General features: G+C 34.2%; 1 protein-coding gene across 5 annotated transcripts in view; it reads right to left on the reverse strand.

The window, feature by feature from the left end:
* The window catches only part of CDK13 (cyclin dependent kinase 13), a 106586-nt gene that overhangs the window by 19948 nt on the left and 59136 nt on the right, over window positions 1–27502 (reverse strand). For 4 of the 5 annotated variants that reach the window (XM_063113901.1, XM_063113900.1, XM_063113905.1 and 1 more), the window contains 4 exons: window positions 25845–26034; window positions 24742–24798; window positions 12527–12628; window positions 12357–12434 (listed from right to left, as the gene is read on the reverse strand). In XM_063113901.1, the coding sequence (XP_062969971.1) occupies window positions 12357–12434; window positions 12527–12628; window positions 24742–24798; window positions 25845–26034 (427 nt within the window). The remainder of the gene's footprint in view (window positions 1–12356; window positions 12435–12526; window positions 12629–24741; window positions 24799–25844; window positions 26035–27502) is intronic. The other variant, XM_063113904.1, reaches the window with a different exon arrangement.

Consider the following 27502-nt stretch of genomic DNA (forward strand, 5'->3'; position numbering starts at 1 on the left):
GTCCCTGCTCCCGTACATTTCACGCCCAAAAGCTAATATAAACTCTCGTAAAGCCACTGTTGCTGGCTGTACCCCATTTTCAGGGCAGCCCCGGGCTGTTCTCCATTTTGAGCACAGCCCGGCAGATTTCTTTCTTTAGTAAAGCTTGAAGGGTACCCGGCATCTTGGCTCACTTTCTTTCACTGAGATCTTTGATAATGAGTGTAAAGAAGTTCTGAGATCAAAAAGATTGAGAAGCACAAGTCTACAGAATTTTTTATGCTGTTGGTTTATGAAGGTATACATGCTTCATTTAAAAATATATGAATAGTTTCTTCTTCTCCTATATTCTTGAACTGAAGTTTAAAAAATTTTGCCTGTGTGACCATGGGGGGAGGGGGGACAGTCAGAAAGAGAGAAGCAGGACACTGTTAAATTTCTTCCATGATTATAAGTCTTAGTCTTTTTATTTTATAAGCAATGCACATTGTGTGACATAAAGGCTCTTTAGCTGGCTGCTGGAGGTTTAGAGTTAGAAGTGTCAGCCTCACGTAATACATGTCCATGGCCACACAGAGATCATTTTTGCTCTCATTAACCCCATTTTGTCCCCACCTATGTTTTCCATTCTCTCCTTCCATCATTTTTTCACCCAATGCTACTTCTACCACGAAATTCTGTAATCTGCCTAAAATACTTTCTGGAAAAAAACAAATTATAAATAAAATAGCACAATCACTGTAGTGGAAAGCTCTTTAAGACAGATTCTGAATAGTATTCCTAACTCTTGATCAGTTTTACAACTATCTGCACAACAATCCCAAATCTAGATTTCATCATTTCTGAGCCTTTAGACTGAGGAAATAACCTAGCATTACTGAAAGAAAAAAAAAAAAGTGAGGGGGAGAAGTATGTACTAAGAAACTGACTTATATTTATTAAATTTGTACAACCCTACATATGTTATTAGCACTGTTTTACTTGTGAAGAAACAAACTTAGAGCATTATGAAACTTAACCTAAGTCACAAAAGCAGGAAGTAGCTGAGTTGGCATTAGAACCTAGGTCTGTAACATTCCAAAGCCCAGGCGCCTTTCAATATACTGTTGCCTCATTATACTCAGAAAGACTTCTTTTATCAGAAACTTCCTTTTATTTTCTTCATGTTTAAAATTAATGCTATAGAATCAAAACTGAAATATCTTTTTATATTACAAATGTTTGATATCTTAAAAACAAAACAAAAACATGCTAAAATATAAACAGGAAAGTAAAATATCTCCCTCCCTAGCCTTCTCACAAGTCCATGTTCAGATTAACAATTCCAGACATTAACAATTCCAGAGTCTTTTGATGTATCTGTTTTACCTAAATGGTACCAAACTAAACACAGCCTTCAAGTAAAACTGCTCTTTTCAATGTTGCTTTTCATATCAGTATCTCCAGATCAACCATTTCCTTTTTAAAACTGTACATACAGTATGTTACTAAGTGGACAGACTGAGCTTTTTTTCCTCCATATGGTTCACTAACAGACTCAACAAATTCATAAAATAAACTAAGTCCATTCATGCCTCAGGGTCTTCATTATATCGCTGTTGCTTCACTGCATTCAGATCTCTGCTCAAATGTCACTTTATAGGAGATACCTTCCCTGACCTTATATGCAATTCTATCCCCCATCCTTTTCTATGCCTTACACTTACCACCACCTGGTATATTTTATTAATTTGTTTTCTCTGTCTCCCCCAACTAGAAAGCAGAAAAAGAGCCTTCTATACCCCCACCGTTCTCTCCACCTGTTGTATCCTCAGTGCCTAGTAACTGGCATACAACCAGTAATCAATAAATATCGTTCAGTTATTCCATCTGATTTGAAATGTCTTCTGCACTATAATCTAAGGTCCATATTAATTTGTTTTCTTTCTAGACTTCTCAAATAATTCTATTGATTCACCTCTGTATTCTGTGCCAAAATACTTTTAGTTACTATAATTTCATTTGAACACGATATGCCAAGTTTTCCTTCTTTTTAAGAATTTTCCTGGTTATTTTCATATTTATACTTCCACATAAGCATAAAACTGATTGTTTCAAAAACTAACTTTGGAAATTCTCATTAGGAATGCACTAATACAGAATGAGTTGCCATCTTTAAAAAAATCAGGGCTTCCTACCCAAAAAATGATATACCACTCCAACAGTTCTTCAAATCATCTTATAATTTTAAGAGGAACATTATAGTTTAATATTCCTGAGGTACATATGGTGGTGGTTTTATTACAAGCATTCTCTTTTCCCGTCTGTGTTTTCTGTTATGATTGGTACATATTTTTAAGAAGCTATTGCTTTTAGTATGTATGTATTAGTATGGTATATTAGTATATTATATGTGTATGTATGTATACACACACTTTTTTTGTTTTTGGTAGGTAGCTGGTACGGGGATTTGAACCCTTGACCTTGGTATTACAAAGCTGCATTCTAACCAACTCAACTAACCAGCCAGTGCCCGCCCTGCTCCTGCCCCCACATACTTTTCTCTCCTGTCATTTTACAAAATTTTTTGAGGTCTTTGAGGTGATTCCCTTACATATTCCATGTATGCATGTATGCAAAGTTATCATACACAAATTATGACAATACTGCCTTCACCTTTCCACTATGTAGCTCTTATTGAAATGTTCACTTTCCTGACACTCCTAATTACCTGGTTACTGCTTATAAACACTCTTAAATAATACTAGAAGGCAACTTCTCATTTTTATCTTTACTTCTAGCATTTCACCACTAAAATTATTCTGGCTGTTAGTCTGTGATACATATTTTTATCATGTTAAAGAAATATCCCTCTAAATTTAGATAAGAGTTCACATTTCCCCCAGCCAAGTGTGTGCCAACCAGAGAGGTGCCCTGTCAGAGAGGACCGAGTCCCACAGAGCCAGCACACGACCAGGCAGGTAGGCCTTGCCACCGCTGGACCCCATTCCCAGCCCAGCCGAGTGCACGCTGACCAGAGAGATGCTCTGCCGGAGAGGTCCGACATGTCTGGAGACCACGCGATCCGTGGTGCCAGTGTACAACCGAGCAGGTAGGCCTTGCCGCCACTGGACCCCATCCCCAGCCCGGTCAAGTGTGTGCCAACCAAAAAGGCACCCCGCTGGAGAGGCCTGAGTCCCATGGAGACCATGAGCCCTGTGTCGCCAGTGTGCGACCTAGCTGGAGGGCCTTGCTGCCACCAGACCCCATCCCCAGCCTGGCTGAGTGTGCACCGACCAGAGAAGTGCCTCCCTGGAGAGGCCAAAGACCTGAGGCGACCATGTGCCCAAGGCAGCAGTGGGCAACCAAGCAGACACTGAGGCAGCTGTGTCAAATTGGCAGCCCCTGCAGGTTCCTAGTCAGACAATACTGTCAAACCAGCGGACAGTGAAATCCCTTGCCACAATGACTAAACATCAAAGGAAACATACCAGAAACATGAAAAATCAAGAAAATACACTACCACAGGGTAATAACTCTCAAGCTCTAGATCCTATAGAACAAGAAGAAGCCCCTGAAATGTCTTAAAAGGAATTGAGTGATAATTCGAAGGAAACTAAATAAGATACAAGAAAACTCAGCTACACAACACAATGAAATGAGGAAAAGTATACAGGACCTGAAAGAAGAAATGTACAAGGAAATCAATGGCCTGAAAAAGAATGTAGCAGAGCTTGCCGAGCTGAAGAATTTATTCAATGAAATAAAAAACACAACAGAGAGTTTAACCAGCAGGCTTGCAGAAGCAGAAGAGAGAACTTCTGACCTTAAAGATGGGCTGTTTGAAATAACACAGGCAAGCAAAAAAAAAAAAAAAAAAAGAATAAAAAACACTGAAGAAAATCTAAGAGAGATATCAGACAACATTAAGCACTCAAATATCCAAGTCATGGGTATTCCAGAAGGGGATGAAAAAGGAGATTGCACTGAAAACATATTCAACAAAAAACTTACATATTCAACAGAAAACTTCCCAAGTATAGGAAAAGACACAGATCTTCAGATTCATGAAGCTCAAAGATCCCCAACTGTATTCAACCCAAAAAGGTCTTCTCCAAGACATCTTATAGTCAAATTGGCAAAACTCAAAGACAAAGACAGAATCTTAAAAGCTGCGAGAGAGAAGCGTCAAATCACCTATAAGGGAGCCCCAATCAGACTAACATCACACTTTTCATCACAAACCCTAAAAGCCAAAAAAGAATGGGATGATGTATTCAAAATACTAAAAGACAGAGACTGCCAGCCAAGAATACTCTACCCCGCAAAGCCATCCTTCCGAAATGATGGGCAAATAGTGTATTTCTCAGACAAATAAAAACTACGGGAGTTCACTACCACACAAGCACCCTTACAAAAAAATTCTCAAGGGAATACTGGGTTTGGTACCTGAAAAATAACTACCACTGCCATAAAAACTCAAGAAAAATCAAAACCCACTAGTAAAATAAAAATGACAATAATGAAGAGAGGAAAAAAAAAGTTTATCTACAACCCAAGAACCAACAAATACAGAAAAAAAACAGTAAATCAGAAAGAAAGGAACAAAAGACACTTAAGACATCCAAACAAAAATCAATAAAATGCTAGGAGTAAATCAACACTTTCAATAACAACTCAATGTAAAAGGATTAAATTCTCCAATCAAAAGACACAGACTGGCTGAATGGATTAAAAAGGAGGACCCAACTATATGCTGCCTTCAAGAGACCCACCTCACCCCTAAATACTCACATAGACTAAGAGTGAAAGGATGGAAAAAGACTTACCATGCAAACAGAAATGAAAAACGAGCTGGAGTAGCTATTCTTATATCTGATAAAGGAGACTTTAAACTAAAAAACCATAAAAAGAGATAATGAGGGCTACTACATAATGATAAAAGGATTCATCCATCAAGAAGACATAACAATCATAAACATATACGTACCTAATGTTGGAGCAGCCAGATTTATAAAGCAAACTCTATTAGACCTAAAGAAGGAAATAGACACTAATACCATAATAGCAGGGGACTGGAACATCCCACTATCAGTATTGGACAGATCATCTAGGCAAAGAATCAGTAGAGAAACACAAGATCTAAACAATATTCCAGACCAATTGGACTTGGCAGATATCTACAGAACATTCCATCCAACAACCTCACAATATTCATTCTCCTCATCAGCACATGGATCATTCTCCAGGATAGATCACACATTAAGTCACAAATCAAGTCTTAACTAGTTCAAAAAAACAGGAATTATCCCATGTATTTTCTCAGACCACAATGGATTAAAAATTAGAAATCAGTAACAAATGAAATTCTGGAAACTATACAAACACATGGAAATTAAACAGCATTCTACTTGATGACATACGGGTCCTAGAAGAAATCAAACAGGAAATCAAAAAGTTTATTGAAACTAATGAAAACAATGATACATCATACCAAACCTTGTGGGATACTGCAAAAGCAGTACTAAGGGGGAGATTTATCACATTAAATGCTTACTTCAGAAGAAGGGAAAGATGGCAAGTGAACAACCTAATACTTCACCTTAAAGAACTAGAACAACAAGAATAATCCAAATCCAAAGTTAGCAGATGGAAAGAAATGATTAAGATAGGAGCAGAACTTAATGAAACTGAAACCCAAAAAACAACAGAAAAGATCAATGAATCAAAAAGTTGGTTTTTTGAAAAGATAAATAAAATTGACAAACAATTAGCATGGCTAACTGAGAGAAATCCAAATAACAAAAATTAGAAATGAAAAAGGTGCTATTACAACTGATACCTCTGAAATACAAGGAATCATTAGAGACTACTATAAACAACTATATGCCAAAAAATTTGAAAATCTGGAGGAAATGCATAAATTTCTGGACACACACAAACTACCACAACTGAGCAAAGATGATGTAGAAAATCTGAACAGACCAATAACAATAAAAGAGATTGAAGCTGGTATCAGAAGGCTCTCAACAAAGAAAAGTCCAGGACCAGATGGATTCACAGCAGAATTCTACCAAACATTCAAAGAGAAATTGACACCGATTCTCTACAAACTATTCCAAAAGACTGAAACAGAGGCAATGCTCCCAAATTCATTATATGAAGCAAACATCACCCTGATACCAAAACCAGGTAAAGATACAACTAAAAAAGAAAACTACAGGCCGATATCCTTGATGAGTATAGACGCAAAAATCCTCAAAAAAATAATAGCTAACAATACAGCAATAAATACACAAAATTATACACCATGATCAAGTGGGATTCATCCCAGGGATGCAAGGTTGGTTCAACATACGCAAATCAATAAATGTGATACACCATATCAATAAAATCAAACACAAGGACCATATGCTCATCTATAGATGCTGAAAAAGCATTTGATAAAATTCAACAGTCATTCATGATAAGGACTCCATACAAGTTAGATACAGATGGAAAGCATCTCAAGATAATTAAAGCCATGTACGATAAACCCACTGCCAATATCATCCTGAATGGGGAAAAACTGAAAGCTTTTCTTTTAAGAACAGGAACTAGACAAGGAAGCCCACTCTTACCACTCCTATTCAACATAGTGTTGGAAGTACTAGCAAGAGCAATCAGAGATGGAAGTACTAGCCAGAGCAATTAGAGAAGAGAAGGAAATAAAGGGCATCCAGATTGGAAAAGATGAAGTCAAACTGTCCCTGTTTGCAGATGACATGATCCTATATATCGAACAGCCTAAAGCCTCTACAAAAAAACTCTTGGAGGTGATAAATGATTTCAGCACAGTAGCAGGATACAAAATCAACACACAAAAATCAGTAGCATTTCTGTTCTTTAATAGTGAACATGCAGAAAGAGAAATCAACAAAGCTTGCACATTTACAATAGCCACCAAAAAAATAAAATACTTAGGAATAGAGTTAACCAAGGATGTGAAAAATCTCTATAATGAGAACTACAAACCACTGCTGCGAAAAATTAAAGAGGACACAAGAAGATGGAAAGACATCCCATGCTCTTGGATTGGAAGAATCAACATTGTGAAAATGCCCATACTACCAAAGTGATATATAAATTCAATGCAATCCCCATCAAAATTCCAAAGACATTTTTCTCAGAAATGGAAAGAACTATCCAGCCATTTATATGGAATAACAAAAGACCATGCATAGTCAAAACAATTCTGAGCAAAAAAAATAATAAAATAAAGCTGGAGGCATAACACTACCTGACTTTAAGCTATACTACCAAGCTATAATAACCAAACAGCATGGTACTGGCATAAAAACAGACACACTGATCAATGGAATAGAATAGAGAATCCAGAAATCAACCCACACACCTACAGCCATCTGATCTTTGGCAAAGACACCAAGCCTATACACTGGGGAAGAGACTGCCTCTTCAGCAAATGATGCTGGAATAACTGGACATCCATATGCAGGAGAATGAAACTAGACCCATACCTCTCACCGTATACGAAAATCAACTCAAAATGGATTAAAGAATTAAATATGTACCCCGAAACAATAAAACTTCTTAAAGAAAACATAGGAGAAACGCTTCAGGAAATAGGACTGGACACAGACTTCATGAATACGACCCCAAAAGCATGGGCAACCAAAGGAAAAATAAACAAATGGGATTATGTTAAACTAAAAAGCTTCTGCACAGCAAAAGAAACAATTAACAGAGTTAAAAGACAACCGCCAAAGTGGGAGAAAATATTTGCAAAATATACATCTGACAAAGGATTAATATCCAGAATATACAAGGAACTGAAACAACTTTACAACAAAAAAACAAGTAACCCAATTAAAAATGGGCAAAGGAGACAAATAAGCATTTCTCAAAGGAAGATATACGAATGGCCAACAGACACATGAAATAAAGCTCAACATCACTCAGCATTCGGGAAATGCAAATCAAAACCACACTGAGATACCATCTCACCCCAGTTAGGATGGCTAATATCCAAAAGATTGTGAATAATAAATGCTGGCGAGGTTGCACAGAAAAAGGTACTATCATACATTGTTGGTGGGACTGCAAAATGGTGCAGCCGCTATGGAAAATGGTATGGAGGTTCCTCAAACAATTGCAGATAGATCTACCATATGACCCAGCTATCCCACTGCTGGGAATATACTCAGAGGAATGGAAATCATCAAGTTGAAGGTATACCTGTTCTCCAATATTCATTGCAGCACTCTTTATAATAGCCAAGAGTTGGAACCAGCCCAAATGTCCATCATCAGATGAGTGGATACAGAAAATGTGGTATATCTACACAATGGAATACTACTCAGCTATAAAAAAGAATGAAATACTGCCATTTGCAACAACATGGATGGACCTAGAGAGCATTATATTAAGTGAAATGAATCAGGCACAGAAAGAGAAATATCACATGTTCTCACTTATTTGTGGGAGCTAAAAATAAATAAATAAATACACAAATAAGCGCGGGGGGGGGGGTAGAGAAGCCATAACAATTGCAATTCCTTGAAGTTAATATGACAAGCAAACAGAAAGGAGGCTGTTGGGAGGGAGGGGGGAGAGGGAGGAGGGAAGGAGGTTTCAGTAATGGGCCACAATAATCAACCACATTGTATACTGACAAAATAAAATAATATTTTTTTTTTAAAAAGTTCACATTTCTAGTAAATGCCTATTCAACACCTATCAGGATAAACATGCTATTTTACTTCTATAAAAATGATAAATTATAACAACAAATTTCCTAAAACTGAAACACTCTTGTATTCTTGGGATGAACTTTACTCTGAAAGTGAATTTTTTAATGAAAAGCTGGCCACTATTTGTTAATACCTCCTTTAAAGTATTTGGATTACTATCTTGGAGAAATTTTTCATGCTGTCTTTGTCAAGTTTTGGTATTTGTATTTTACTGATTTTGTAAAAAGTTCCAGGAAGTTTTACTTCCTACATAATATGTAATAGAGTAATGGTTAAAAGTTTAGATTCTGAGGTAATACTATCTAGATTCAAACCTCAATTTTGCCACTTGCCAGTTATATAACACTGGACAAATTCTTCACCTCTCTAAGATTCAGTTTTCTTAACTATAAAAGACATAGCACTGTTATAAAGCTTAACTGAGATGATTCAGGTGATTATGCTTGCATTGTGTATAAACTAAATACAAGGGTACTTTTAAAAGTTCATAGAAATATTTTATTTTTATTTTTCCACGAACATTTTTGAAGTACCTTCGTAGATGTTAACTACCACTAATAGAAGCCCCGGTATACAATACAATCAAGACTAATGGTTGCTGAAATGAAAAAATAGGTTAGAGGAAAGCATAAAAAAAGATACACAGATACATAATTTAAACATTTTATTTTAACTGAAAATTTACAAATGAACATTTATTCTCCAATTTTCTGACATGCGGTCAAAGCTTTCTCTTTGAATAGAGGATTCACTGAATGAAAATCTACATTAGCTTTTTTGCCCAAACCACACCCATAACACATCATCAAGGATTTTTGGTTTTGGTTTCTTTAAGTACAGTTAGAAATTAAAAACACTTTCAAAGCAATCCAAATGCTAAATCTAGATTTTCATGACTTTTCTAAGTTATAGTTACCTGCCCACATCTAACTAGATAGTAACTTTTTACAGTTTTTTGCAAAGCACTGCATCTGTCTATATTTAATTAAAGTACATAATTACAATAATAAAAAATTTAAAACAACCACCCTTGGTCATTATATTCTTCAACTGGTAGAATAAACCTGCAGTCTAACTAGAAAGTGGTAGCCTACAAGCTACAAGCATTCGGCTTGCGATGTTATCGAGCTCATATTTACTTCCAGAGGGAACAGAGAGCATCACTGAATCTAATGAAGCTGCTCGAGGGAAGGTTAAATAAGAAAGCATCCACTGCATCATTCTTATGTTCTGGAATAGTTGAAAGAACATTACAATTATTGGTTTCTGAAAGATTGAGAAGAATTTATGTTTGAAAATGTTGAGGCCTGGTTCTTTTAAGAAATGCTTTAACAGCATTATTAGCAGCATTATTTCCTCCATTTGGGTTTTCTCTGGTGTTCTAAGATCAATACATGTCAATCAAGTGGTTTCAAAATTATTTTGACTTTCTTTATATCTGAGGTCAATTTCTATCTTATGATCTTCATTTCATTTAAGTTCTTTATACTCTCTGTTCGTAATAAGTTAAACTAGTGGGTTAATTTATATTGCACATATGTATATATAAACCCAAGACCAGATCGTGGATTTATTCATAAGTTTTACATTTTTCTGTACTGTAACTCATTAACTGCTTTTTTCCCCTGGGTTTATTTCACTGTTTTTTCCTAGCTGGTCAGCTGAATACTTCATTCATTTATTTTCATTTCTTATTTAGTAGTATATTTAAAGTTGCAATTTTCTCTTTAGCCCCAGGTTTTGCCCATGGATTTTTATATTTAATCTATCACTCTTTTTCTAAAATTTGATTCCTCTTTAGCCTAACAATTATTTTTAACATATTTAAAATTTTAATAGTTGACTGTTTTTTTATTTTAGTATTAATTTCTAGTTTTATTCTATTTTATTTAGAGAATACAGTCTGCAGCACAGTTGTCCCTCAATACCCACAGGGGACTGGTTTCAGAACCCCGTCTCCCACCCACACAGATACCAAAATCCAGGGATGCTCGAGTTCTTCATACAAACTGGTATAGTATTTACAAATATAACCTACGTACATGCTCCCGTATACCTTCAATCATCTCTAGGTTACTTATAATCAGTAACCTAGAAATGACTGAAAGTGATGTAATATAAATGTTACGTAAATAGTTGTTATACTGTATTGTTTTTAATTGTACTATTTTTATTGTTTTTCTTTTTCCTGAATATTTTTGATCCACAGTTAGTTGAATATGCAGATGCAGAACTCCCAGATATGGAGGGCCAACCAAACTTCAATGTTTTGGAGTCTACTCACATTTTCTTTTTCTACTAATACGTATGTAACTAACTTCTGTAAATGTCCAATTAGCTTTGAAAGGTGTTTTTTTTATAATTTCAGGAGTTTCAATTCCTCTCGATCCTTGTCTACTTGTCTGTCATACAATAAAATAGGTAAGATAAAAGTTTCTAATGTTTCTGGTGAAATCCGTCCCTCCCTTATCCTCTCTCTTTTCATTAAAAGTTCTATAATTGGACCCCCTCAGCCAAGTCTGGGACATACTAGTTCTATGCTTCCGTTTTAATAGCCAATGAGGCAATTGGCTGATCTGAAGTTGAAGCAAGTGTTACTTTCTGGCCTGGGTGTTTCTGACTGCAACCAAGTTATCCCCAGAGAAGAAGTAGACTCTAACTAGGGCACTCATTTTTCCCTACGGTAAAAGAACCTTACTATAGTAAGATTAGTACTGTTAAAAACCTTACTAAGCCTCCAAAATGGGCAATATTAAGGTTTTGAGGGTTTGTTTTTTGTTTTGGGATTTTGGCTACTACACTCTAGTGTAATTATCACCCCCAAAAGGGGAATACTTGACAATTCTCAGGATCTTCTTTTGTTTTGATTAAAGTTGTCTATTTCTGGGTGATACTTTTCACAATTTATAAGATGAAGTTGGGATCCTTCTCTGGTTACTATTTGTTGCTTTATGTTCATTTTGTTCAGTTGGGAAAGTAAAATTCTGTAAATCTGTGCCACCTACCAACATCTTTCCTAAAAGACCTCATCCATATTTTGAAACTTTCATGGAAATCTTATAAGCTGCAAATCTGCATTATTATATATGAAACCAAAGCCTTTTAAAAGAAAATAATTCATTTTAAAAAATAAGATGAAGAGAAAGGTGACTACTATATATGTAAGTAACATGTATAAGTTCTATGATAGGCTCCATATAATGAAGACCTATGCTAATGGGTATATGCATATATTTTCGTGTGTAAACACACATATATAGTGACATATAAACATATATATGTATTTAAAATAAAATATTTCTTTACAATATTCCAAAAACAATTCTGCCTTTCTGCCATGCTTTCTAAAAAAGTATCTACCATTCATTCTCTCCTACCTCATATTTACTCTTCCTTCCCAGTCTTATCTTTTGGGCCTCAAGTCCTTTGATTTAATCACACAAAAAAAGATCTAGGAACTTTAAGATCCTTAATTTTACTGGGACAAGTATCAAAGTGCCTGCATTCTAGTTTCTCCTCCATTTAGCAGTCATTAGTCTTCAAGAGAACCATGCTATTCTCCTCCTGAAAAGACAAGCTTGAAAGATTTTAAATTTCCTATGGAGTATACCATCTCCCACCCCACAAAGAGTACAATCAGCAGCTTACCTTATTAATTCTAGTTGTGCAAGTTCCTGATTTGCTTGAAATATAGGTTTTTTAGTGAACAGTTCACCAAGAATACATCTAATGGAAAAAATACCCATCATTACCAAATGATTTTAAATTCACTACCAAAAGTTTCAAGTAAAATATACCAGTCAATAAGTCTATCTTACCCACAGCTCCATACATCAATAGCTGGTGTATAGCGTTCTTCTCCCAATAGCAATTCAGGCGGACGGTACCATAAAGTGATGACCTTGTTAGTATATGGGCGACTAAAAAACACAGAAAGCACTCTTTAGAGTTAGTATTTGTTGGAATAAGAGAGATTCTCCTATCAAAGCAACCTAACTAAAACCTCTTTCATCTGCCTACTAAATACAGTCAGACTGAGGCAACTGTAATCATAAAAAGCATCTGAGAGCAACCTGAGTAACTGAAAAATTCCCTTAACATATGAAAATTAAAAGTAGTTGGCTTGTGTAACTGTAATTGGGTCAAAGAAAGGTCTTTTTATCAACTTACCTGTTCAGTACTGGTTTTCCTTTCCATAAAAACTTTTTAAAAGGATTAACTGATTTAAAGGGAATTGATTAATTTTGACCAAATCTGGCAAGTTACTAATGGGTGACAAGATACAGTTCAAACTGAGACTACCTAACAAAAGTCTTCAACTTGACATATGTTTGACAATATTTCACTGATTTCAACTCAGTGATATGTGAGTAGAAAATACAGAAATGCAGACTATAATAGTTGAGGTCTATTCTGAAAAGAATCACCAGCAATGGTACTTTGTCAGATGAGTCCTTTGTCACCTTCTAAAAAGATGGCATATACACATTGCTACCTCTTTATTTGCCGTAGAAGAAATCATCTAGCCAATATGAAGTCAAATTTGACCATCACAGTACAAATCCTCCTGCAAAGTGTTTTCAATCCTCAGAGAATGGTCACATTCTAGTTGATTCATGTGAATGAAGAGAGTCCTAAGAAGTCAGTGGTTTTGTGACTGATCCAAGGTTAGAGTATACTTCAGGGTGATCACACGGGTATTTACACCAATTCTAACCATCTCTCTTTAGAGATGTTTTCCAAATCACAAGGACTCAATGGCTATATCATGGGAAATTCCCCCAGAAAGGGTGCACTCCAAGTTCATTTGCCTGAGGTTGGCTTGGACCTAGACCAATTTTAGGAAGAAGGAGAAGGAGCATACTATTTTTAAACCAATTCCCTCTCGCCAACTATAGATCTGAAGTTCCAGGCAGCATAAGATCTGTCTGACCTGCTCTACCCCCATGCAGCCAATTTCTCCTAAAAATTTAAACTCTAGTATTATAAACCATAAACCTGGGCATCACAGCATTACCACAGATAGGACTATAGTAACAGTGTTCCAAAGCCAAAATAAAAAGTTTAATTGACTTTGGCAAAAATTGTGAAAATAAAGACGAGAGTCTAAGATGTATTTTCAATAGAAAGTTAGGATTAGATTTTTAAACATTCCTAATGTGCTTTTCTTAGTGATTTTTCTTTACTGGCATCACCTAACTTCACATAACGAGGAAGTATTTTAAACTCTAAATACTTTAATTAAGCTAGACTTAATCATTCCTTAAAATATGTTCGATTCTTTATTCCTTAACTCCTTTTAAATTTGAAATTCCTTCCCTGTTTTTCTCATTCAAATATTTACTTCCTTCATGACATAGTGAAAGACCCACCTTCTTAAAGTCTATCTCTACTATTAACAATAAATTTATTTTCACATTCTTAAATTTATATCATACTTACCACTGTCTTGAACCCTCTATATTATATTTTCTATCTTCCCAGAAGGTCAAAAAACCCAATACTATTCTTTATTATGCACCCACACACACAAAGTCCCAAATAATGCTGGGCACAGAGGAGGCACCTTAATGTATATGGCCCTGCAACTTTAGGTGACATACGTGATTTGGCTGGGTAGGAGAACAAAGTTTATAACAATTATGATGACTAGTGTCTAAAACATTTCAAGGGTCCATAAGAAGCATATGAAACCTATGGTCATATTATCAAAGTGTAACTAGATAACTAGTCTTAAGGAAATGTTTGAATTAATATAAACATATCTGCAAATAGTTAATTTTTATCATTTTATTTATTTATTTTTGGTAGCTGGCCTGTGCAGGGATCCAAACCCTTGACCTTGATGTTGTAATATCATGCTCTAACCAATTGAGCTAACCAGTGAGCCCCATTAAAAAAAAAAAAATTAAATATCTTAAAAAATAAATGTTAAATTATAGAGAAACTACACAAATTCAGGTGACTAAATTTTATTTAAAAACATTTAAATAGAAGGTTTTTTTATATACTACATATCAATTTCTAAGCAATATTTATAACATAGTCACATTTAGCAGTTACAACTAGACTAGTTCATTTTTTTTATTGACTGCCTTATCAAATTCAGAAGTGAAAATATTTAGTCCATTTTCAAAAATGATTAAACACAAAACTAGATGAAATATACTTCTGAGTGTACAGCAAAAATATTTAATGTATATGAATTAATGGCTTTTCCAAATATTTCCAAATGCTTAATTTCTATCAGAAGAAAAATAAGAACTAGGTAAAGACTGAGAAAAAAACATTCAACAGTAAAACTTAACCCAGAAAGTTCAATTTTAAAACACTAATATAATCTCAAGATTGTGGAAATTCTTTCATTTACTGAGTAAATATTCAGATTGGTATATACTTTTTGTAAAACAAAGAAGCATCCTGACATTTTTCTTTATACTCAATGAATACCAACGAAATAGAGATCAGAGACGTTCTATCTGTTCAGTGATAGAGTCCAACATTTTGCCTCTTAAACAATCTAAGGAATTCCAGAGATTTGGAGGGCAGGGGAGATGACATATATGGCCTTCCCTACCTTGAGGGCTGAGAAGCAGCACTGTACCCATAACAAATCAGGCACTGCCATAAGCGTGTGTCCCCAGGCTGGCACATGGCTCAGCCTCATATCACTCTAGATATAATACAAAGCAAAGCAGATGCTCAGAGCAGAATCCTAAATCCCTGAAGTATTTGGGGGTTCTGGATAATCTCAGTTAAAATTTACAAACCAGAGTTGCTGCCTTTGTTAAGAAATGAAAAAAGAATCACGTACATAAAAGGAGATACCTAAATTAGCTCTAAAATGCTTCATTTTTCCAACGCATATAATCAAGTCTGCACCTATTTCTTTTACAATATAATTTGAAGCGTTTTTGAGACAAAATAAGGAGCATTTTTGAGACAAAATAAGGAGAGCCTTCAGTTAACTAAATTCATCATTTGCACAAAATGTCATGTCACACACATGACATTCAGAATTCACTGTAGAAACACCTACTAAACCTTCAAAAGAAAAAAAAAATTCCAACCATTTTTCACAATTTCCGCAGCTACAACCCTAGTCCAAGCCATTATTATCTTTTCACTGGTACTACTGCAACATTACCCTAGCTGGTTTCCTTGCCTCCATCCCTCATCCCCCTACCTACTTCTTTTAACTTTTTTTTAAAATCACAAAACCAGATCATATCACCTACTTGCCAAAACTGTCCAGTGATTTCTCACTGCAACTGAATAAAATTTAAACTTTACCTCAATTGATAGGACCATACACCGAGGATCCCACCTGCAAACACACTGGGAAACTTTTTGACTCCTAAACCTTCCAAGCCTGTTCCCAGGCTGTATGCTAGCTGAGTTCCTTCTACTTTCTACTTGGAATGTTCTTTGCCCTGGTCTTTAAGTTTTCCCTTTCTTATCACTCAGATCTTACCTCCAATTTACTTCTTCAGAGAGGTCTATTCTAACTGCCCTAGCAAAACTTATCCCAGCAACATCCCCCCACCCCATTTGACCCTATAGTCACTATTTTGTTTGTTTTTGTTGTACTTTGTATTTTAAATTCTCTCCTCTACCAAACAGGTACACTAACTTCCCTTATTACTATGTAAATGAGACAAGGGATTTGATCTGTCCTTCAAAGCTCTATCTCTAAAAACCAGCCAACAGGTAGGTATTACCTGGGTCAGTGTCTGGCACTAATAGAAAGCACTTATTAATACTTTAATTGACTGATTTATGCCATAATACATAACAATAAACACAGTCTTTTTCTCATGCTCTTTCCCTCTTCCTTTCTATTTTCACTTCCACTTTCCACCTTTTGATTTCCTCCAAGAAAAATAACTTTTAAATTCCTGCATCATCACATTGCTACAGAGAAACAAAACTAAACTTTTTCCAACTGATGCTGTCATCTTACTAAGACCATTTGTCTTACTTGCCCATTCTTATGACACATGCAAATTTAGAAGTCCTGTAAGGAACTACATCATAACACATCCAAAAGCAAATTTATTACCTTTTTCTGCAAACCATTTCTCTTTTCCTGTTTCCTGTCTCAGCATACAGCACCACCATTTTTGGTGGAGACTGATAGCTGTCTTCTAAAATCTGTTCTTTCTTTCTTCTAAGGCAGCTGCCCAGCTATGCTATATTTCCCATCTTCCCTTCAGTCGGGTGTGGCCATATGACCAGTGCTCTCCAATGGAACATGAGCACATATGTGATAAGTATTACTTCTAGGCCTAACTCAAAACTCCTCCCTCCTTTTTTCTCACTGCTGGCAACAGCTTTGGAAGGCAAGTGCAAGATGGCAGATCTTCCAACCTGGTTTCCTGAATGACTGTATGAGGCAGTTACCACTTGACCTGGTGATATGGTTAAATATTAACTAATCTTAATTGTGCATTGAGGTAAGCAACCACTTGAGATTATTAAGTCAAAAAAATACATAAACTTCTTATTCTTTAAGCCACTAAAATCTGAGGTTCTCTCTGTTACAATAGTTTAGCTTATCCTAGTTGCTTAAGCAGAGACCTTACAGTAGGAGTGGAGACAGGGATGTATCTCACAACATACATTCAACCATCAAATTCTAACAACTCCACAACCTTGTGATATAATTCATCTCTTTCTTTTCAACACCTATGACCATTCCCTGGTTCTAGCCATAAACATCCTATCCTGATTTACTGCAACAGCTTTCTAATTGACTGTCCTTGCTTCCAGACTTACAAGCCAATCCACTTTTCAAAATGTAGTCAAAGTGACAGTATAAAATTAAGTGTGAAGGTGTTACACTTTTAGTACACATCGCTTCCTTCTAGAGAATAGCCACACAAGGTATATAAAATCCTTTATAATTTGGTTTTTGCTCTAACCACACTGAACCTTCAGTTCCCTAAGAGGGCTGAGCAAACACTCATTTTCCAGAGCAAGGAGAAAAAGCAGAGAGAGAAAAGAGCTGGCAAGAAAACTTACAAGTTAGTGGTGCTTTAATTATGTTTCAAATATTTTCAATAAACTAGTTTTTAATAAGCTAAGTTTAAAAGGAAACACTGATAAAAGTCAATGAAAATAAGTTTTATTACGGACAAGAAAAAAATCATGATGATTTATTCAAAAATTTTGCAAAATAGGTACCATGCCTCACTTTCCACCTTATTATTTAATGAGAAAGAAACGTTGAGAGAGTATGCAAACAGAAAATTTTAACAGAAAATCCCAAGGCAGGGCCGGCCCGTGGCTCACTCGGGAGAGTGTGGTGCTGATAACACCAAGGCCCCGGGTTCGGATCCCATATACGGATGGCCGGTTCGCTCACTGGCTGAGCGTGGTGCTGACAACACCAAGTCAAGGGTTAAGATCCCCTTACCGGTCATCTTTAAAAAAAAAAAAAAAGAAAATCCCAAGGCAGACGGAGTTAGATAAGAATAAGACCAATTTCATGTATCACCCAATTTGGTAATAGTTTATAGCATTATCAAGAAAATATTGCATGTTATGATTAGAATATTATGTTGACAAATTTAAAGACAAAAGTAAAAGAGACTGAAACTGTGTTTTAAAAACAGGAAAATTAAAGCACTGTTCATTATAAAAATAGATCATCTAAAGGTAGACAAATAAATGAAAATCCAGAATCCTCAAAAATAAACATTTCAGACTTGGTCTACTAGATGTGCTACCCATTGTCAACATCTTAAAGACGATCTTGTTCAGACCACAAAGAGAAGCAGTAAGCTGATGTGATTGTATACGTGAGTTTTTTTTCATGAATTAAAACAAAAATTATTCTTGAGGCATGTCTACCCAGTCTTTACAAAAGGCAAATTAACCCCGGGGGTGGGGGGTGGGGGGCACAAAAAACAGGACTGGAAAACGTATAATCAGGTTCTTAGGTGTTAGAGAATAAATTTATACACTTAAAAAAAAGAAAATCTAAAAATATGAAATGAACCACCCCAATGTATTTCCATAAATAATGATAAATTCCAAGCAATAAATCCCACAACCAAGAAACACACATACATACACTCCCTCTGACATTAAATTAGAAAAACAAATAGTAACTCCAATAAACTATTATTCTTACGTGGCAAAAACTAAACTTTGTAAAGGCCCAGAAATAATTATCTCAACATTAAATATTCTGAATTTCAATTTCTACTACATACCTTCATCTGAAAGTCTCATTAGCAGTTTTTGAAAAAGAGGCAGACTATTTCTTTCTCTGCTAAGGAAGTAACACCTAAAAAAATCCACTTCCTTCATATTTTTAAACCTACTTTAATGTGGTTAACGAAATATTAAAATGAAAAATCATCACACTTGTAAATAATAAAATTTTCAGGCGAAATCTCAGGTAATTTTAAATATTTGATGCTATAAAAACATTTCTCATTTAGAGATTTCTCATTAGATATTTAAGGAGCTTTCAAGCTTCTTAAAATACGATGAAATTCAATATGACTAAGGGAGACTCCAAAATAGAAATATCACCCAACTTGCTAACCTGCTGGAAGACCAAGAGTACGGCATATTTCATTTGGCAAAAATAAAATAGTATATTTGTAGGGTGAGAAGGCAGGACAGTTAAATTCAGTAGAACCTTTGCTACAAAAGAACTCTAAAAATTGTCATCAGCCTAATGGTACCTCTAAAGCAGACTTGAGAGGCCTCTAGAAGACACCTTTTAAGTAATCAAGGCTGGATCCAGAGTCTTACAAGGAAAGCACTCCAGTGTAATAGAAATAAACAGTCTTTCAGAAAAGACCCTTAGCTCTACCACTTACTGGTTGTGCGATCTTGTAAATGCAGTTAAATTTTCTAAACTTCAATTTCCTTACCTTTAAAACATGCATAAGAATAATAATACCTGCATCTCAGAGGACTTTCTCTTAAAATAATTCCTGTGAAAGGGAACTATATATAATGAAGTGCCATACACAAATGCTAGTTAAGTTTGTTCCTTCCTTTTCCTTTCTTTATAAACAAATATTTTCTTGAAACTCTGAGCTAGACACTGTGCTAAAGAGCAGTGGACCAAACAAACAAAAAAACCATAGTTGCAGTTGTTTAGACCTTTAAGTCTGGTGGTAATATAGATAATAAACTACAATATGCGCTATCAGTACTATATAGAATAATGAACAATGTATTCAACACATAAAGGGAAATGCATCCAGAGGTCTGTGGGACTAGGGGCAAATTTCAAAGGAGGTAATGCCTGAACTGCACAGTGAAGGAAAAAAAACCAAATTTGTTAAACTGAGGTAATGAGATATAAGTCCATAAAAAATAAAACAGCTTATGTAGATTCACAAAGGCATGCAAGACCACAGCATATTTAAGGAACTGTAAATAGTTCAACTCTACTATTATCTATAGGGCTGGGGATGGCAGTGGATAAAAGTGGCAGAAAAGAAGAAAATTAGGGAGAAAGACCAGAGGCAGGAAAACGAATAAAATTCTATTTACAGTGGATGTATGTGAGAGTGACTGAATACATTTAACTAAAATAGGGAATAAAGGAAAAGGAGCAGACTTTTTTTCTGGAGAAGGAGATAGGTTTTGTAATAAGGTTTAATTTAAGGTACCCAGATCATCTAGGTGGAGATGTCCAGTAGGTGCACATGTCTGGAAATCAGAAGAAAGATCAAGGCTTAAGATTTAGAATTGTGTGTTTAACATTAAGTACATGGGTGAGATTTCCCCAACACCAGGAGGGGGGAAGACTGTATCCTAAATAATTAAGTTGCCTTTTCCACTTTATATGCTCCCATCAGTGCTGAAGGAAGTAAAATTTAATCGTAATCTTACAGTTAAATCAGTGATCTAAGTGCAATTTCTATTGCTGAAGGTTTAGGCATTATTTATTACTATTCATATGCTGTTAGTAATCTTTATATTACCACAGTTCTAATCTTGTCCAGGGCTTTCCAGAAGACTCTTTGTATTACCTGAAATCCCAAAAGGTCCTGCACTGATCTATATCAGGACGGTCTTCCAGATCAGGATCACATTCTCTCAGATCAGAATTAATTAAGCATTTACCATGAATGCATTTGATGTTTCAGGACATAGAAAACACATAAGTACAAAATATGGTCCTTGTCTCTAAAATAACTACAATTCTAGATTGAGTGACAAGTAAAGGACACAAATAATAATGACAAGAATTAAGGCAACAATTTAATGCTGAATAATTTCATCTAGTCCTTGGACAAGTAGCAAGAGGTAATACTGTCTTCCTCACCCATTAAAACCTATAGCTTTGGGAAAATTTCATTTTGCTTTTAACGGCAATTTTCTGAAAAGCCACTAGGTGGCGATATTGCCTTTTAAACAGTGTGTGTTTTGGGAAGGTGGTGGTAAACTAGTGCATTTTCCACTTCTCTCTCCTTGTTATTGAATCATTATATAGAAATGCAGTAGGCTTGCTGGACATTATTTTTAAAAAATTTTTATTTCGATCACGGTAGTTATTAAACCATGAAAGATATGTTTTTCAATACCTTATAAATAAGGATTTGGGAGATTTTATAAGCACCGCACTCTCCCGAGTGAGCCACGGGCCGGCCCAGGATTTGGGAGATTTTAAAACTTTAATCTTCAATTTGAGAATAATGAGGCCCAGAGAGATTAAGAGACTTGACCAAGATTCCAAAACTGGTTAAATAGCAAGGCCAGGACTAGAACCAAAGCTTCCTGATTTAAGACTATGGGTTTTATGTTCCTTGCATTAAAAAAGTAAATGAGCTAAGTTATAGTTCCTTCTATAGAAAATTAAGTTAGTTTTAACTAACGTGGAAAACATTTTTTTTTCATATGGGACAGTCACACAAAGACAGAAAGATATGCTGTCCTTTTGAAAAGCACTGGAGCAATGACTTGGTAAAATAAAAACTCAGTTGTACTTAAAATAGGTATAGGAACAAGTAAATCCTCTGTTTGCAAGTTCTACAGTTCCCAATGCTGAATGCGACAAAGTATGAATATTGATGTTCAAAACGAGAAAATGGTTCTACAAGATAAAGAGGTCACCCCCCCCCCACCACACACAGACCTAATTATAATCCAGTGGTTCTCCTCCTTTCTTCTATTATAGCACCCATGATAGAGAAGACCCATATTGGTCACAGACCCTCAAGTACTAGCTGTAATTCCACCCTGTCTTCCTCAACAACAACAAAAAAAGCATATCCAAAATCAAACAAGTGAGAGAGTTATGGTTGATGCCATTACAGTGTTAAGCTAAAATCTACTTTATTTTGAAATAAAAAATCTTATGCTAAATCCTTGAACACTTCAGTTATTCTATCTGTAGTAGCTAATTACTTAGAAAATACTTCAAAATGACTTATTTGCATAGGTATATTTCAGTAAGGCCTTACACCTTGCTTTCTGCTTATAATAACAAAGAAATATGAATGAAAAATCATTTACAGTATATTTATTTCAAGAAAATTTGGGACAATACAATAAATCCCCTAAAGGAAGATTTCTAAAAATGAGTATATTACTAAAATTCATTAAAACAATATATGTATTTTAAAGGAATTCCATTACATTAAGCCTATTTCTCCAATTGATTTAAAAGAAATTAGAATTATTCTAATCTAAAAAAGAGGAGTTTTAAAGGAATATATAAACCCCTTAAGGATAGGATATTTGCTTATAAAACAAAATGATATGCCAAGTTTTTCTCTTTTAATTGTAAATTTGATTCAGCAGAAAAATTCAGTATACATTACCTAATGATGCAAGCTATGGAATTTTAAACTTCCTGCCTCTAAACTCAAAATTCCCATATCAATCTCACAGGGCAACAGGGGCCATGGCCCAGTGAACACACCACACCCCTGGTACTCCCCTGGAACCCATCATTACATTTTAAAATAAAAATCAATAGAAAAATAGAGTTTGACATATAAAATCTGGCTTTACAGTCATATCTAAAACACATCTATTTTTCTAAAACATTTCTATTCCAAATGCGCACGAATATCTGCATTAAAAAAAATCTATTAGATGAAAATGGTAATTAGCAGTTTTCCATCTTCACTGAAACCTATTAAAAACATAAGGAATTTATATTCAAATATGACAGACACATACTTGTCTTACGAATAATATAACTTCAGTGAAAGTAGGTAGAATCCTTAAATTAACCAGAATTCCCCCCCCGCCCCAAAAATAGCCACAGAGATTTAGTCATTCAAACAATATACTTCAAGTGAAGTTCTGGAGTAGGTATAATTCAAAACGATTTCTCAACTTCTACAATGAGGCACTATTACACAATATGTGTATGATGGAAAGAGTAAAAAATTGGGAGTCAAAAACCTTGATATACCCTTGGCTCTGCCAACATTTTTTGAACTTTAAAGTCATTCAGCCCTTCACATTAGCTAAGATATGGAATCAACCTAAGTGTCAATCAACAGATGAATGATAAAGAAAACGTGGCATATGTACACAATGAAACACTACTCAGCCATTAAAAAAAAGAATAAAATCATGTCATTCTCGGCAACATGGATGAGCCTGGAAGACATTATGTTAACTGAAATAAATCAGGTATTAGAAGATAAATACCACACGTTCTCACTCACATGTGGAAGATAAAACAAAAGTGAGCTCACAGCAGTAGAGAGTACAATTGTGGTTACGAGAAGCTGGGAAGGGGGGTGCGAGGAGAGCTTAGTTAATGGATATAGAATCTTATCTAGTTAGGAAGAATATGTTCTAGTATTCCATAGTAGTGCTAGTTGTCTATACTTAACAATAATTTATTGTATATTTTCAAACGGACGGAAGAGAGGAGTTCAAATGTTCTCATCACAAAGAAATGACCATTGTTATGTTAATGATATGCTAATTAGCTTGATTTGATCATCACACAGTTTATACATGTATCAAAATATCACTCTGTACCCTATAAATATGTACAATTAGTACATGACAAAAAAATAAACTTTTAAAAAATGCTGTCATGGGCACTGCAAGATTTAAAAAACAGACTTTTTACTCTGAAAAATTCAAACGAAAAAGAGATTTTATTTATTTTAACTAACCAAAAACTGGCAAAAATTCACTGAAAGCGAACATCTATTTCTAAGAATTCTAATCAACTGATGTTTCATTATATTAAAGTACAGCAATACTAAAAAATGACAGAATTGCCATACCAAATTTTAAAACTATAATACAAATACACACACACACACACACATTTATATATAAATCTGAAAATAAAGGCAGGGAAAAAATGGGTAAAACTGACTACAAATTTATTAAGTCCAATTAATTCCATAGCTTTTTTGTTTTCTTTTGTTTCGTTTTTTTACATAAAATCCACTACTTCACAACAGTATTTTATTTTGAGATTCCATATTAGTTCTAATAAAACAAGTCATGTTTCACTACCTCCAGACACAAATGAGCTAAGTGTATCTACACACCCCAACTTTAGACTAAGAAGTTCTACGGAGTTAAAAGGAAGAAGGAAAAAAAAAAGAGAGAAAGAAAAAAGGCAACAACAGTAGACCAAAAAACCTTAAGTCTAAAACAATAGTTAAAACAATATAAGTTTAAACATGCAATTTAAAAAGCATATCCTAAGGTTTTTCACAAAACATAAAACTTAAGAACACCTTAATGTCTGGATCTGGATTGGAAATTTAAGTTTGAATTTAAAAAATTCATAAGTTCATTTTGGTCACACTTAAAGATGCACATTTTAAAAAGAAATCATATTTACCAATATTTGTTAAAAATCAATTATTTTGAAATTGAGATAAATATATAAAATTTTGCAATTAAAAGTCAACCCAATATGGTATAAAATTTCATTATTTTGAGTATCCAGCAATGTAAATTAAATTTCCCTTAAAAAAAAACAAAAAAACTATCAATAAGGTATCCTTAGTATAGTTTCTAATATTGGACTCTAATGACTACAATATTCATTTAATAGTATCCTTACCTTTCTTCTGAGCTATATAATCGAGCAAGTCCAAAATCTGCAAGTTTTATCTGCCCTCTGGTGGAAATAAGACAAAATGAATAAAAGATATTAGTCTACTCTTAATTGATAATACACATTCATATTCTATTCCTAGAACTAATAAAAAATACACTTATATAAATTTTAACTTTGCCAACACTGCATGAAGTACCACCACGGTCCTACAGAGCAAGTGGTACATAAATTCACCAGATAAGGTACATCAATATTTTGCTTTGGATAGTTTTGTTTAGTATTATTATTATAGTATTATTATAATTACTATTATTATAAATAGCACTAGTATAATAGTATTTCAATACTATGCAGTTCTTATTTAGAAAAGTACACTTCAATGAAAATAAAACAAAATGACATAATTTCTAGTATAAAGTAAGACAAATTACTTGTTCAATTACAGTCAACAATGCTCAAGAACTAAGTCACAGCACTTTATGTTTAATTTTCCAATTCTTAGAGGGGATAGGTGCATAGAACACTTCCTACTAATTAAAATCAGCACCAGGCCTGCTTCATTTAAACTAATAAATAGTACCAATTACAAGAGTAATATCAGAGTTCAGATTATGCTGTTACTAAAATACTTAACATAAGCTTTAAATATGTGCAAAGTTATTTCAAAAAGTTTGTGGAAGAACAGAATTAAAAGATAATACAAATATTTCCATGAACTTTTGAAGTACCCTTTTATATATGTATGTGTGTGTACATACACTTTTAAAAGGTTCACTTTAAAACAGTGATGACCGTTTTTTAAAAAAAATTTTAAAATCTATTCTTAATATAAAGCTGAAATCATAGTACTAATTATCAGAAGATTCATTCACATTATTTGAAAGAATATCAAGCAATAAATTCAACTAAGTATTTTATGTACATTACAAACTATTATTGGGAGTCAATCTATATTTAATACAAATTTAGAGACAGCCCAAGCTATAATATTGTTTTGTTAAAATAGTTTGTATGGAATAAACTAAATCCTAAATCCTTTTAACAGAATCAAGGTATACATTATGTAACACTCATTTTAAACATATGTATCAGGCTCATATCCATACCTATTATTCAGAAGGATATTCGAACATTTAATATCTCTATGCAAGAAGTTCTTCTTGTGACAATAATCCAGACCTTCCATGAGCTGTCTCATAAATGACTTTATGTGATTTTCATTAAAATGAACCAAGCCTGATTCCAGTAGTCCCATCAAATCATGGTCCATATATTCAAACACCAGATAAAATGCACCTAAGAATGAGGATAATTAACACATTAAAGACTTATTTTTACAACTTGTCGATAGGTTCAAAAATTTTCACAATAAAATGCTGGGGGTGGGGGGGATTAATCCTTGAAAAGAAGTGTTTTGTTGCCACTTTAGTGACATTCATTTTTCTCTCTGAATTTATTATCAGTAAACACATCCCAAGGAAACGTCCAACCCAGATTTCTTCTCCAAAAGAAAACTGTTCTGACTTAAATATAATTATAATAAAATTCAACCCTGCTCATTTCCACATTGTATAGTTTCTGGATGTGACTAATGTAAAATAAATTCTTAACTGTTTCAGACATCAAGCAAATTGTCTCAGCAGAATCTGAATAAAAACAGTATATATAGTTCACAAAGAAAACTTAAAAGCTGTTAAAAGTATTGCTTTTAATAAAAAAAGAAAGAGTGTGGGTCCAGATGGACTTTAGATAATGTCTATTAAACCTTCAATAAACATATAACTTAATTCTGTTTATAAGATTCAGAGTATTTGAAAGCGTAATAATTAATTATTTATTTTTTATTTGTTTTGGTGACTGGCCAATCCAGGGATCCAAACCCTTTACTCTGGGTGTTATAACACTGTGAAGGCATAAAAATCACAACTTTATTTTATAAAGCTTAGTCTTGCTACCAGAACCTAAAATAGCACATAGCACACACACATACACAAATTATACAACTGTGCTTATGAGAGATTAAAAAACCCTAAATGAAGCTTACACAAATTGAATCCAAAGCTATACAGAGAAATATCACAATCAAGCAGACTTTTATTTAGAAATTCAAAAACGAAAAAGCTAATTCATTACATCTGTGAAAAGAGAAAAACTATAATCATGACAAAAAAGGCATCTGAATATAGTTTACAATCAGTTCCTAATTTAAAATGGTGCAAAGAACTCTTAGTAAAACTTGCACTAGAAGGATTCTTTCTTAAAAGTTTATTATGGTACCTCTCTGAAACCAACAACCAATGCCATATTTAATAGGAAAATGACAGGTACTATATATACAAGACAAAAAATTCATTAATACTAACTCTTATCTGGAAGTAAAATTTAAAATTAAAAACTTAAATTTAAATTTAGTAAGTAAAATTTAAGCAAAGTATTAAATGTTGAAAGAGACAAAAATATAATTATTGGTAGATGAGATGACTATCTTCCTGGAAAATGCAAAAGAATAGAGAGATGCCAAGATTTTATAATGGTCAAAAACAAAAACAAAAAAAGAAAAGAAAAAAATGCCAAGATTTCATAATAGTCCAATAAAAAAAAGCCAAAGAACAGAGAGTGTGCCTGGGTTAGAGAAAAATCAATATACAAAAAGCAAGACTTCATTTATGCAGCAACAAGTCATTAGAAAATAAAATTTAAGTGACTCCACAATAGAAAAAAATACTACAAATAATTATAAAGAAACTTTAACAAAAATTATACA

The sequence above is a fragment of the Cynocephalus volans genome, chromosome 11 (genome assembly GCF_027409185.1).
Source record: "Cynocephalus volans isolate mCynVol1 chromosome 11, mCynVol1.pri, whole genome shotgun sequence".
NCBI lineage: Eukaryota > Metazoa > Chordata > Mammalia > Dermoptera > Cynocephalidae > Cynocephalus > Cynocephalus volans.